At 46.7% G+C, this 15,168-nt stretch overlaps 1 protein-coding gene across 2 annotated transcripts in view; it reads right to left on the bottom strand.

Annotated features, from left to right (window-relative positions):
• Syn3 (synapsin III) overlaps positions 1-15,168 on the bottom strand; it is a 439,566-nt gene that overhangs the window by 380,555 nt on the left and 43,843 nt on the right. For both annotated transcript variants that reach the window (XM_028883656.2, XM_028883658.2), the window contains exon 3: positions 7,325-7,382. In XM_028883656.2, the coding sequence (XP_028739489.1) occupies positions 7,325-7,382 (58 nt within the window). The remainder of the gene's footprint in view (positions 1-7,324; positions 7,383-15,168) is intronic.

A 15,168-nucleotide genomic window follows, 5' to 3' on the forward strand; every position in this document is an offset into this window, starting at 1 on the left:
TCACATTGAGAGTAAGAGCCAGAATTGGAGCTTATTCAGCACAAATATGTGTGCCAGAAAATGACACTAAATATATCAATTCACTATTTAGTTCATATAGTAATTGTAGCTCCTGGGCTACGGTTATTAGCCTCACTTCTCTGATAAGGAGGTTGATACTTGAAGATGTATGATGACCAGATATCTGGTCAACCCAGTTGAAATAGAGTGGAGCTGAGATTCCAATCTCCAGTCTTCTCTGCAGCCACAGCCTCAGCCTTCAGCCCACATTTTCTACCACAAACATTGAGCTGCATTCTATTTAAATACTGAATCTTTTTTTTCTCATATGATTTTAATAAGCTAGATTTCTCTGATCCTGCTTCATTGTAGCTGAGTTTCTGAATGAGACTTCACATTGCCTACCCATTCAGTTTGATCACATCGAATAGAATCCAGCATATTTCATAAATCTTCAACAATGAAATGTGTTAAGTCATTATTTTGGAGGTTTCAAATAAGGTCAAGTGCAGGCCCTTCCCTAGCCATTATGTACTTCTTTTAAGGTATATGCCTATCAATCATTTTCTGCTGACTGTGGTGTTCAAAGAGTTGCCAACATGTCAGACTGAATTAACTTCCAACTTCCACTACTTTATCTTGTTGACAGCTGTTCTTGAAATTTCACCCTATTCTAATGGTCAATGTCTACTCTTAATTAGGGCCTATTCTTTTTTTTTTTTTTAAGAAGATATAATTTGAAAATTTATTGTCTTAGAATTTCATGCATGTAAACAGTCTATTTTGATTACAATCACTTCCACTCTTCCCCCCTCCTCCTCTTCCTTCTTTTCTAATGCAATAGGTCTAATTAGAGCTGGGCACCTGTGCATGGCTGTGGGGCCATCACTGCAGCATGGTCAACTTACCGGAGGCCATGTTGAGAAAGAAAACTGGTTCTCCCACCCTTAGGAGCCACCAGCTGTCAATAGCTCCTCAGTGAGGGGTGAGGGCTCACCCCCACCCACCCCTGGCATCAAATAAAGTCTAGTCTAAGAAATGTTAATACATAGACAATTATGAAATGAAGACTAAAGTATACAGAAAAATAAAAATGGGTTGAGGGGTTGTGGGGGTTGGCTACTAGGCTAAAGTGCTTCTTGTGCAATCACAAGGACCTGAGTTCAGACCCTTAGCACCCACAGAAAATTGGGTGTGGTAGCATACATCTGTAACCCCAACACTTTGCGGAGAGACAAGTATATGGGGTGGGAAGATGAGAAGGATGGGGGCTTGTAACACGAATTCTAATTGGTCTTAACAATAAAAACCCAGAGCCAGATATTGGGGTAAATGCTGAAAGATCAAAGAGACAAAGGTGCTGTGGGATGTCTTTCTGTGTTCTGTAAATATGTGTTGCTTTGATTGGTTGATAAATAAATCTGTCTGGCCAATGGTGAGACAGAATAAGTTTGGGCAGGACATTTGAGCTGGAGAGAGAGGAGAAGAAAGGAGAGTGGGGGAGAAGCTGCAAGCCGCCAGGAGAAGCAAGATATGAAAGTACCAGTAAGCCACAAAGCCACGTGGCAATGCATAGATGAATAGAAATGGGCTGAGTTAAATTGTAAGAGCTAGCTAGTGAGAAGCCTGAGCCATTGGGCCACACAGTTTGTAAGTAATATAAGCCTCTGTGTGTTTACCTGGGTCCAACTGGCTGTGGGACCGGGCAGGACACAAGAAAACTTCTGACTACACAAAGGAGCAAGCAACAACCACCTCTCACCTCACCAACTCCTCAGCCCAAAGGGACCCTCAGCTCCTGTCTCTTCCCGCCTTATATTCCTCTCCAGCTATATCATTTCCTGTTTCCACCTCCCTAGTGCTGGGATTAAAGGAATGAGGTCCCAAGTGCTGGGATCAATGGTGTGTTCCACTACTGCCTGGTTCTGTTTTAGGCTGGCTCAATCTTGTGTAGCCCAGGGTGGTTATAAACTCATAGAGATCTGTCTGCCTCTGCCTTTCAAGTTCTGGGATTAAAGGTGTGTAGCACCACCACCCAGCCTCTATGGCTAACTAGTGGCTGGCTTTGCCATCTTCATGATCTTCAGGCATGCTTTACTTATTAGAGCATACACAAAAAATCACCCCAGGGGCTCATCGGCTGGCCAGTTTAGCCAATCAGTGAGCTCCAGGTTCAATGAGAGACCCCCCCCCAAAAAAAAATGAGGTAGAATGTGATTGAGACAGATACCCACTGTTGACCTCTGGCATTCACACACATATACATGCTAGTGCAGTTGGACATATGTGTGCACACACTGTATACAACATACATGTTGAGTTCCCCTAAACTGGAAATCTGAAATCCCAAATGTTCCCAGTCTAAAAGTCTTTGAGTGTCACCATGACACCCCTGGCCTAAAACAACAGGTCATGATCAAAATGCAGGTACACTAACAATGTGTAAAATCTCTATTAGTGTACATGTATAAGACACGTTAGACAGAAATGAATTTCACGGTTAGATTCAGCTTCTCTCCTATCATATCTCATCATGTATGTGCAAATATTTCTAAATCTGAAGAAAAAATGAAACCTGAAACACTTCTGGTCCAAAGTATTTTAGACCAAAGGTCCTCAATCTGTACAGGTTCTATAGGTCCAAGCACATGAAACTAACTCCCTCTTCATCATTCAACAACAGGGACTTCAAGATGTGCTCAGATGGAAACCTGTGGTTCAACCATCTTCCTTCTCCTCCTGCTTTTCTGTCTGACATGGTTGGGGCAAGATGGTGGTACCTCCGTTAATACTGAGAATCAGTGTTAATGGAGACTGAACACGGTCATCCCAGGTCTCTTCTCTTCTCTCCCCTCCTCCTCTCTCCCCTCCTTTCCTCCTTCTTCCTCTCTCTCTCTCTCTCTCTCTCTCTCTCTCTCTCTCTCTCTCTCTCCTTTTCTCTCTTCTCATTTCCAGTTTTATCATAATCAGGGCTTCCATGCCACTAAATTCCAGTAAAATACTCTCTTAGTCCATAGATCTACTTAACATTAATCTATTCATCCACAGACTCTTGGTCTCACAGAGGGGTGACTTGTGTCTGTGGGAAAATGCCCTGGCTTCAGGAGAGCTTGGCAGGCCAACCACCCTGGCCAGATACTCTCTAGTCCCACTAGGACACACAGTAGGACCCTGCTGGGGCAGCAGGGTATGCTGGGTAATGGGATGCAAAATGATGTAGCTCTCCACTTGCTTCCCTGGGCCTCTGGATTCCTGGCTCTGCTCCAGCCAGGCAAGTGGTTTTGGAATTGTGGGGAAGAGGGTGGAGAGATAGGGTGGAGGCTTCCTCTAGGCCAACCACAACTAACTCTTTGACTCTGTCCAACAAAGCCCAGACGGTACAATTATCTGGCTAATCTGGCCCTTCATTGAGAGACCAGCTTAGACTAAACAGTGGCTTCCGTCCTAAAGCTTCTGAGTGCTGGAGGATGAGTGTGAAGTTCCAGGGAGTGGGGGTTGCTTGTGTGACCCACCCATTGATCCAGATGGGCCAAAGACAAGCCATTCAGACTTCAAAAGGAGTTTGAGAAGGAGTGTCTTTCAGGGACTAATGCCCAAATGACATGCTAATTGGTTTCCTGACTAATTTACTTTCTGGCTTTCCATGGCTGGAAATGAGAGTGACTACATCAGCCAACATTTTCCAGCATAAGTGTCACCCCCGCCCCAGACTCCTGAAGTGTCCCCAGCGTCCCTGTGTGGTTGTAGCAGCTTCCTAGGGTGTCCTTCCCTGCACACAGATTTGGTACCTGTCACTTGGGCTGAAGGCAGTGCTAAGATACAAGGGGGAAATGAAAGGATGCTTGGGAGTTACTACAAAGGAGATGAAGCAGGTCCAGCCTGGTTGGCAACTGAACATTTGCCAGATGGTTTACAGAAAACCGAGATTTGGGGGAAGAGATTAAAGAGCAACGATTTATCATTCTTGGAAACTGACACACAGCCCATAACTGTGGAATCTGTCAGTTATTCATTCTGCAAAAAATCCTTCAGTTCCAGTTTGTGCTGGAACTGTACTTAACAGAGTAAGATCTGGTCAGGCCTCTCCCCACAGGCAAATAATCCCAAAATATGGGTGAGGGCGAGGAAGGAAGGAGGGGGTGCTGTGAAAGAACCCCTGAGTTCCTGATTCAGCAGGAACTAACTAGGAAAGGAGTGTCTGAGGAAGCCGCCACAAAGCCAAGTCTTTTTTTGCTCCCTTGACAGATCACTCTAGGGTTAGTGAGATGGATCAGTGGGAAAACGTGCCTGCTGTGCAAGTGTAGGGTCCTGACTTCGGGTTCTCAGAGCACACACTAACCTGGGCGCAGTTGTGAGCATCTGTGTTCTCAATGCTGTTAGGGAGGAGGGCACCATAGACATGGGGTGCTCCAAGACAGCTAGCCTAGCACACAGCAGCAAAACAAGAGCCCCTTCCTTATACCAGGGGGGAAGGCGAGACCCAGCTCCCAAAGTGGTCCTTTGATCCCCACACACATGCATGGTACACATGCTCCTGCATCCCCCTCCTCACTCCCACATACACACCAAAGACAGACCAAAAACATGGTTTTGGCATGAAGAGCAAACTGGAGATTGGGAAAAATAAATAAATAAAAATAGAGAGCTGTACAGCTACTGGTTGAAAGTCTGGCTGAGAGCTGGTGGTCATCTAGCCAAGGTGGATTCTTGACAATTATCAGCGGAGGGACTAGGGAATCATGAGATATGGAGTCAGGAGGACATGGCAGAGGGAGGGTGTGGTGACAGAGGGAGGCTGCGCAAGGTTGCAGCTAAGGTGGAAGGTCCAGGTGGCACTCTCCACTGAGAGAGGGGCAGGGGCAGATAGTGAGTTCCATGCTGGAGTCAGACAGTGGGACTGGGTGTCTCACCCTGCACTGGCCAACTTCCTCTGCCCTGGGGCCCTCAGCCTCCCATGCTCTCCATGCCACCAGCTCCACATGTTAAGAGCCTCGTCACGCTTCAGTCCAACTCAAACAGCACTCCGTCCTCAAAGTCATTTCTGTTTATGGACAGGACCACTGCTTCTTTATCCTTCCCCACACAAGCTAGCTAACACAGTAGACACTGGCAAATATTTGTAAAATGAACAAAAATAGCCTGCTTTTTGCCACGAAAGGAAAATGAGTAGACATTGGATTGACTTAAAAGCCCTTGGATTGTACTGAAGTTCAAACTGTAGGTGTTTTAATATGAAGCCAACTCCATCAATCTGATGCTCAGAAGTTCGCTCCCTTCCTCTGACTCACGGGGGTGAGGTGGGGTGGGGGAGTCCAGGGAGTGAGGCTGGGGAGATAGGCCATTTCTGTTCCTGAGTTCCAAATGGTATTTCTTCCAGTTAATTTTATTCTTAGTCACTGAAGAATGATAAAAAGAAGAGGGGGAGGACGGGAGGAAGGTGGTGGTGGAATGGAGTAGGAGGAGGGATAGAAGAGGGAGAGGAAAAGGAGATTTACTAACAGTGACAAGCACTAACAGCAAAAGAAGCAGCAGGAGGCTGCCTGGGATGAGGGGAAGCAGGGAGAAGAGGAGAACAGAGAGTAGAGAACAGAAGGAAAGGAGAGAGGGAGGGAAGGTTGAGAAGGGGAGAAGAGGAAGCGAAACACTTGTGGTGTCCTGTCACTAACTCCTGAAGAGAAGGTGTGGCCTTGTTGGAGGAGGTGTGTCACTGGAGGCAGACTTTTGAGTTATCAAAAGACTCTTTCCATTCCCAGTGTCTTTCTCTGCCTTCTACTTGAAGATCAAGATCTGAGCTCTCAGATGTTCCTGTCACCATGCCTTTGCTCTACCATCATGGACTCTAGCTCTCTGAAATCCTAAGCCCAATTAGATGCTTTCTATTATAAATTGCCCTGGTCATGGAGTTTTGTCACAGTAATATAAAAGTAACTAGTTGGGTGGTGGTGGCACATGCCTTTAATCCCAGCACTCGGAGGCAGAGGCAGACGGGTATCTTTGAGTTCAAGGCCAGCCTACTGTGGGATGTCCTGTATGCTGTAAATATATGTTGCTAAGATTGATTGATAAATAAAACACTGATTGGCCAGTAGCCAGGCAGGAAGGATAGTGTAGGTAGGACAAGGAGAGAGGAGAATTCTGGGAAGTGGAAGGTTGAGGGAGAGAGACGCTGTCAGCCACCTCCCTGGGGAGCAGGATTTAAAGTACCAGTAAGCCATGAACCACATGGCAATGTATAGATTTATAGAAATGGGTTAATTTAAGATATAAGAACAGCTAGCAAGAAGCCTGAGCCATTAGGCCATACAGTTTATAAGTAACATAAGTCTCTGTGTGTTTGCTTGGGTCTGAGGGCCGAGGGAGCCAGGCAGGAACAGGATAACTTCAGCTACACCAGCCTAGTCTATGGAGTGAGTTCCAGGACAGCTAGGGCTACACAGGTCTCAAAAAACAAAGCAAAACAACAACAACAAAAGTAACTAACACATCCACTATACTTCATAGTCAAAGTCAAAGGAGATGCCTTGGAGCCATGGGCCACGGATGGGACCCACGGCTTCCTGTGAGCAGCTCCACTGTCTCAGTTTTGTGGCATGGCTTTTTACATTTCCTTTAAGAAGAATTCTCTATCTGTGATGGTTATTCTTGGTTGTCACCTTGACTACGTCTGGAATTAACTAAAACCCAAGCTGCTGGGTATACCTATGAAAGTTTTTTTTTTTTCTTAATTAAATCATTTGAAGTGGGAAGACCCACCTATTATCTAGATTTTTTGAGGTGGAAAAACATACCTTTAATCTGGGCCACACCTTCTGTTGGCAGCCTATATAAAGGACATGGAAGAAGGGTGCTTACTCTTTGCCTATTTGCTCCCACTCTCTCTGGCAAATCCATTCTTTTACTGGCACTGGAGCCTTCTGCTTTGGAATTCTGGCATATACTGAAGACCAGTTGAGACAGTCAGCCTAGTGGACAGAGCAACTGCTGGAGTCTTGAACCTTCCATTGGCAGACAGTCATTATTGTACTACCTGGACCACAGCCTGTAAGCCATTCTAATAAATCCCCCGTTACACACACACACACACACACACACACACACACACACACACACACATACCCTGTCAATTCTGCCGTTCTGGTCCTCTACAGAACCCTGACTAATACTCTACCTAAAACTAAAAGGTTGAAAAATCAGTGGACCAGAAAAATCCAGGATTTTTCTGGCAATCTTCGTTCATCATGACCACATAAGAGAGAAGAAATGTTGCTCTTGGAAATGAACCCTGTTCAGAAAAAGGCAGGTGTGGGAAGGGGCCACCACCTACCTGCTCCACTCGGATCTCAATGTCGCCATTCACTTTCTTCCCATGGAAATACTTGGACCTGCAAGGAGACCAAGAGACCCGCTCAGTAAGGATCCATGTCCCTTCTTCCCTTTCCCAAAGGCCTGAGCCCTAAAGGTATAAACGAAGACAGTCTCAACCTGCGCCATCCTCCCCTGACCACCCACTGCCTTGGTATTTAGAGATAGAATGTTGGAGGAGAGGAGGAAGAGTGGATGAGACAAGAGGAGATTCAACCTCCTGTACCTCAATTGCAGCCTCTAAAAGGAAGCCATGCTCCCTAATTCTAGGGATGCTTTGAAAGACTCAATGAGACAAGGAAACCATAAACAGTGCAGTATTGATTTGGTGTTACTTTATTAAATTACATATATGTACTGCGTCAAAGACTTACTGATCTATCTGTTCCCTCATCTCTGTATCATGTGTCTATTTGTCAACCACTGATCCTTTCATCCACCCACTCACCCTTCCATGATTCTATTCATAAAGCTAATTATCACCATGAGCCAGCGATCAAGGAGGCAAAAGAGTAGATAGCATTCTTACGACCTCACCCTCCCTTTCCATGCTGACCCCCCAACCTTCTTCTCAATCCCTCCCACTTTCCTCCATAAACACCCTACTTCTGACCATAGTTCATCTCCCTTCTGACATGACTGTTTTTCCTACTGCTGATTACAAGTATAATTAAAATCAGTAACTGTGCTTAATGCCTGTACCCCACTGAATGACAATCGGACTTCCTCAAGTCTGTGACCCCTCATTTTATCCTCAACACCACCAGAATGTGCAACACACCACAGGAATGCAATTGATTATCTGTTGAATTAATAAATAAACAAATAAAGGGATTAATGTGTTATAGGGTTTAATCTGTGGTCTTTTTCATTTAATGTGACCAACCACCATCATGAAGCAGGCATTTTTTTTTTTTTATTTCTATCCTGTCAAGGAGGAAACTCAATAATCCAGAAACTAAACACTTGCATATCCTAAGGAGGATCTGTACCCAGGCCTTCTTCTCTGTGTCTGTTTTCACTCAACCCTGAAAGAGTCGGACAGAAGGGTACTTAGGGGGTTAGATCTTCCCACAGTTAATGCAAAAGACCCAGTTTGCATTTCCCCTTTCCCACTGCTGTGGCAATGAAACAAATGCTTGAGTCACTTGCTGTGACCCAGACACCACATTAAGCATTTCTACAAACCTTCCTAGGGTTGGAGGCAGCACTTTTCTTCCTCCTAGCTCATTCTCTCCTTTTCCCACAGCAGAAATGTTTATGGATTAGATAAACATTTATCTAATGTGGTCCCAACTCTCCCCTAAGTGAGGTGTGGCCACATGACCCAGTTCTAATCAATAATTTGTAAGCATCACATTCAAGAACCTTCTCTTAAGTTTCTTCATTTGATTCTTTTCCCTGGAGCAGGGATGTTGCCAACTATTTTCCCAATCTTTGTTTGTGAAAGAATCCTTTCTACAAACTCTTAGACTGCTCCACTCAGTCTGTTTTCACAGCCCCCATCAATTCTCAGCCAATGCCAGGTCTTCCCGAGACCTCCAGCATCCTGGGCTGACAGCTGTGATGCTGGTGTCACTGTCTCTTACAGTGTTGACAGACTGAGATGTCACTGAGGCTGGACTTTTGTGGAACAGGAATGGTTGGTATGATGTGAAAGTCTTTCTTTCCTTCTTTCCTTCCTTCCTTCCCTCCCTCCCTTTCCCATTGATGCTCTTCAATAAGATGTATGTTTAGCTAGCCTCACACAATGCAGAATTTCATCACAAATCCTCAACGAGCGAGTCCGCACATTCCATTCCACCTCCAGTATTTGTGGAGGAGAGAAAAACAACAAATGGCCTATGAGGTGTATGACTAATATTTAAAGTTGATGAGTATTCTCATTTTAGTTTTGTTGCTGTGGTACAAGATCTTACCAAAAGCAACTTTGAGATAGACGAAAGTATTTTTTGGCTTACAATTCCAGGTTACAGACCATCATTTTGGGGAAGTCAAGGCATGAGCTCAAGCAGTCATAGCACATCTACAGTCCAGGGTGAAGAGAAGATAAATTCATCCCTACCTGTTTGCCCTCATCCAGCTTTCTTTTATAGGGAATGGTGCCCCTCACAATGGGCTGGGTTTTCCCAATGAACAATTAGGGCAATCATCCACAGACATGTCCACAGGCTAACCTTATCTAATCAATTCCTGCGCTGTCACTCTTAGGCAATTCTACACTGTGGCAGGATGACACTTAAAACTATCACCATGAGTAAAGTTAGCAAACATCTAAATAAAATATCTGCATTCCTTATTTGATGACTACAGCTCATAAGGCCTTAGAGTTCCATCCAGACTATAGAGCGTTGCAATGGCCAGCTCTTGGTCCTCAGTCCTAATCCCATTCTTCCCTGGTTTCCCAGTTACTCTCCACTCTGCCCTGTAACCCTGCAGATTCTGGTGTTCTCCTCCTAATACTTGACCTTCCCATCATACCCAAGAGGGGATGAGGCCGGGTCACTCCCCATATCCTGCAGACAAAGAAGTCACCTTTCAGTCTCATAACTTTTCCAATTGTCCCACAGTTTCATATTTTCAGGATTCAACCCAGAACTCCAATTTCCTTCCAAATGGGGACCCTGGCACCAGTTGGCCAACTTTATCCATGCGTTACTTTGCAGCTGCTTCCGTGGACACACACACACACACACACACACACACACACACACACACACACCTGTGATGCTTCAATATGTCCTCTGCTTTTATGCTTCTGGTCTTTTGCACAGGCTTACATCTCTGTTTTGCCAGGCCATCTCTTTCTTACCTTCCAGAATCCTCAAGAGTGATATCTACTCTTGTTTTCTTTGGTAGCACCTGGGCTGTGTGCCCCTCCTCAGCCCCTGGGCACATCAAACTCTCAACCTTTATGGTACCGTTCTGTCTTGTAATTCTACATTACGATCTGTCCCCTGCCTCCAAACATCCAGTCTGGGAGCTCCGAGAAACCAGAAGTTCTGTCTCAACATTCACTGCAAGTAACAGAACAAATGTGCAGGACCGTGCTTCCCACATGTTTGTTAGCAAGATAAGTGAATGTTTCCCTTGTTTCTGGCCTTCCTTGTGACCCTTTGTTGCCACCTACTGGCAAGTCATTGTAATAACTCACAATTCTACATCTTTTATGATATGGGTCATTGAGTGGATATCCAACCTGCACGAAAGGTAGCCTCAGACTTGATTCCAGCCTGGAGCCCAGAACACTCTGCATTACATGCCACCCAAGCAGCTCTGGGCCCGAAGAGGCCTCACCTTCCCAGGAGTCTTTGGAATGTTTACTGCTGGAGCTGGCAGGCAGTCTCAGACTGAGGTGAGGGTCAGGCAGTCCGTCCCCCTGCCTGGCTGGGAGTCAGAAGTCTGTCTCCTGATGGGCCACACAGACTGCTGCCTCCTTGCTGGGGGTGGGGGGAGGTGGTTGTGGAAGGGTGGGCCCATTCAGGCTGGAGTTGCCTCAGAACAGCTCTGTTTGGCAGAGGGAAGGGGAGGGATGGCCTAGAATTCTAGATGCCTTGGGGGGTGGAGCCCACTGTCTCCGCTATTGACTGGCTGTTTGACCTCAGGCAAAAACAGATGGATCCATGGTGCCCATTGGCTTTGTCTCCCATCAGCAGCCTCATCCCAGTGCCCTAATATGTCCATCCTCATAGCTCCTTGAATAACTCAGCCAATCAACCAAGTCCATGGTCCTGCCCTGCGAAGGGGGTGGGAACTCTGGATTCCAGAAGGCTTCGGTCTCTGTGGGTGGTCTCATATATTACAGCCACATTAAAGGCACCAGGAAGGAGAATATTATAAACTAGGGCTGCCTGGGGTGGGAAATCCCTAGCTTGAGGCTCCGGGATGTGGTGGTGTGCAAGAGAGATTTATGAGGAGTGGGCACTGCATTCTTTTCCTGCTGCAGCCAGGGAATGAGCACAAATGTGATCTACCTGTGCCAGAGCAGGGCTCTCTGACAGATCCACCAGCCTGTGAAGGCAGCGAGGCTAGGTAGCTTCTCTTACTTGAACCCAGAGCTTGGGGATTCTGCTAGTACAGCTAGGCAGCTGGGATCCTCCTCCAGCCTCTCTGAGACCTGGGATGCAGGCAGGGGCACCATGGCCACTCGTTCACCAGAGTACTGGGGGGTTAAACTCTGGAGCTCTTGCTCGTGCAGCAAGCGCTTTGCCCAGGGAGCCATGCCCATGGCCCCAGGAAACCTTCTCTGCATGGTTCAACCTACAGTGATGGAGCATCTGCTCTGTGCAGAGCCACCAGGCTCCAAGGAATTAAACACGCAGACCACACAGGGCTTACTGCCCCCTAGCGGGGAGTGACACACAGATGGATGATAACCGCCAGTGCATCAGCACAGAGATCCTGCTGGGTCCACAGAAGGGACGCTCTGCCCAGCACTGGGTGTGAAGTGGGGTGGGGGTGTGGTTTCGATGAGGTGGCCCAGCTAATCCATCAGTTCATCAGTTTGTCCAATATTTGGTGCCTGTTCTTTGCCAGGGCCTAAGGTTTCAAAGATGTGTGTGTGTGTGTGTGTGTGTGTGTGTGTGTGTGTGTGTGTGTGTGTATGTGTGTGTGTGTGTGTGTGTGTGTGTGTGTGTGAGAGAGAGAGAGAGAGAGAGAGAGAGAGAGAGAGAGAGAGAGAGAGAGGGAGAGGCAAGGGCAACCATGATGGGCAAGCACTGGGGTGCTACAGAGAGTGACACATCTTCCTGAGGCACCCCCTTTTAAGTATGAAACAAAATGAACAATAGACACATGGAGGAAGACCTGGTTTGTGGGTGGGGCAGGGTTTTGGATACCTGCTGTAGATATTTTGGGACCGCCCCTGCCCCCTCCTCGGAATGAGGATTTAAAAGATCAATCCTAAAGCTGTAAAGGGGATTTATATTAGGACCCAGATGCCGAGGCATCCTGGAGGCCGCCAAGGATGTGCCAGGGAGATGCTCACCAGCAGGCTGCTGCTGCTGCTGGAAGGTGGGGGATGAGAGAGGCTTCACCTTGCTGGGAGAGGAAGCCCAAGGGCCTGCTGGTCCTAGAGACAGACCCAGGTCCTGTCTAGCTCTGCTATTTATATCCTGATGCTGCCTCAAGCAAACCCCCACCACCAGAGCATTAGTTTTCTCATTGGTAAAAACAATTAGGACAAGAATGACTACATCTGCCATCTGGGCAAGAATGCCTAAACAATGCTCCTGGCACACAGCAGGTGTTTTGCTAATGTTCAGTCCCTTCCTTCTGTTTTTCTGCATGAAGAAGGCTGAAAGATTTATTATCTATCTATTCATCCATACATAGATTGACTATCCACCCAGCTTACTCATTCATCTATCTAACTCATTCACCCATACATCCACTAACCCGACTACTACTTAATTCATCCATCCATCCATCCATCCATCCATCCATCCATCCTCCATCTCCTCTCTGTGATAAGCATCATGTTGGTCTCTGCAATTGCACTGAATGAAACATCCTGTCCAAGCAGAAAAGCCTTTATGTTGTACTGGAAGACAGTCCCTGAGGAGGACACAGAGCTAATAGGTGTAAGTGAACATGAGTAGGAGTGTGTGCTGGTGTATGCATACATGTGGAAGCCAGAGGACATTGGGCATCCTGCTCTATCACTCTCTCTGAGCCTAGAGCTAAACTGGCAGCCAGGAAGCCCCAGTGGTCTTCCTTTCTCTGCCTTCCCCAACCTCCAGGGTTACAGGTGTGTGTGGGACCATGCTGAGCTTTTTCTGTGGGTGCTAAGGATCCTTCATGCTTGCACAGCAAGCTCTCTTAGCCATGGAGTCATGTTCCCTGCCCCACCCCCACCCTGCTTTTACTTTTAAAATACAGAAGTCACTTCAAAAGCCTAGCTTCTCTTGAACATCAGAAACTTGGCAACATCTGGCCTGTACTCGCACATGACAAAAGCTGGCTGAGTGGCCCGCAGCTGCTGCCTTTAGAAGGAACATTGGCTGTCACACCCAGCACAGTCCTCATGGTTCCTAGTCATCTCCCTGCAGCTCAAGCCAAGTGGCTGATGCCATTTGCCATGGGGTCTTTCTGAGCTGCAGTTTTCCTGGCCACAGATAAGTATTTCTTCACACCTGTGCTGTTCCCATCCATGTGTCCCTGAACTCAAAGACTGGCTCGTCTTCTTCCACAGGCAATCTCTGCTGGAGCCAGTTCTGCGCCTGACAATTAACTCCTCAGAGATCTCCAGGAAGCCCAGACTGGAGGCCAGGAGAGTGGACAGGAAACCTCATCTCTTTTCCTGCCATGCCAGATGATTCCTTCTGCCAGGGAACACACTAGAGGCAGGCTTCCACAGGCCCTGGGGGAGAGATGTCTGCAATGAGGCTGGCATCTGCCCAGAGACTTGCCTCTCCAGGGGCAGGGCTGCAATCAGTGGGGTAAAGTCTGGAGGCGCCAGCTCTGAAGCTGCTATTGTCCAAGCAGACCCAGGTCTCTGAGGGACTCTATAGGAAGAAGGTCACTGAGAGGGCTTGGCCTAGAGAGCCATGTTGTGGAGGGTGAGGTAAGACTTGTAATGAAGCCGTGGAATTCCTCAGAGAAGAATGAGACAAAGGCATAAGATGGGGTAAAACAAAGGCACGATGAGAACAGCAAAAGCTTCAGTTTAGAGCTTCTTCTAAGGGCTTCTAGGGTAAGCTCTTTGTGGCCTGAGCCCTTTATTATCTTTCCAAATGAATACCCAAACCAAGCTTGGGCCCTCCTACACAATGGGGTACTCTTCCCTTTCCCACCACCCACTTGATCTCTGCCAGTTAATTCTACTTATACTGAGCTGTACTGGCATGCTCAGTTTATCAAGCTGAATTTCATCTCCATCTTTCATTGCTCCAGTGGTCTTAGTTCTATTCCTTTAAGCCACGTGGAAGAAGTCCTCTATTTTGGTCATTTCTAAGGTTGGCTTGTCATCACTGTCAAAAAGCAGGTTCCTGGCTCCATTGTGGACATTTGGAGTCCACTGTGGTATGTGACAGTTCCTATTGGCCTGACCTGGATCCATGGATTCCTTGTCTAGTAGTGGCTCTTCTTTTTGTATTTGCCTGTGTCTTGACAGAACCAAGCTTCTTTCCTGTACACAAACCTTTGTGGGCTTGTCCCAAAGTATCCTTGAGAAATGAGGAGTAGTCTAAGCCAGGCTTAATTTTCACCGAGAATTTGTTTCAAGTACAAGGACAAACAAGAGTTGATGTATGCATGTGTAGCCAGAAGATTTTCTGTGTCCCTCCTGCCAGTTCCCAATCCCACAGCCACTTATAAATAATCATTCAGAGGCTTAATATTAATTACAAACTGTTTGGTCTATGGCTCAGGCTTATTGCTAGCAAGCTCATTCATCTTAAATTAACCCATTTCTATTCATCTATGTGTTGCCATGTGGCCGTGGCATTACCGGTCTGCTGGCATCTTGTTGCTCCTTGGGCGGCAGGCTGGCATCTGTACTGACTTCACCCTCTTCTCCCTGTACCTTTTTCTTTAGAAAGAGGTTGTGTGAAAACGTTCCTTTTTGATTAGACAGAAAAGGAGAAGTGCTGTGGGATGGTCTTTCTGTGCTCTGTGAATATGTATTGCTACCATTGGTTAATAAAGAAGCTGCTATAGCCTATGGCAAGACAGAATACAGCCATGTGAGAAATCCAAGCAAAGACACAGGGAGAAAAGTCAGAGGAGATGTGAGTGCTGCTGGGGGAGCAAGATGTCATGGAACATAAATAACACCACAGCCAAGTGGCAAAACACAGATGAATA

This window comes from Peromyscus leucopus, chromosome 18, assembly GCF_004664715.2.
Source record: "Peromyscus leucopus breed LL Stock chromosome 18, UCI_PerLeu_2.1, whole genome shotgun sequence".
NCBI classification, from domain to species: Eukaryota; Metazoa; Chordata; class Mammalia; order Rodentia; family Cricetidae; genus Peromyscus; species Peromyscus leucopus.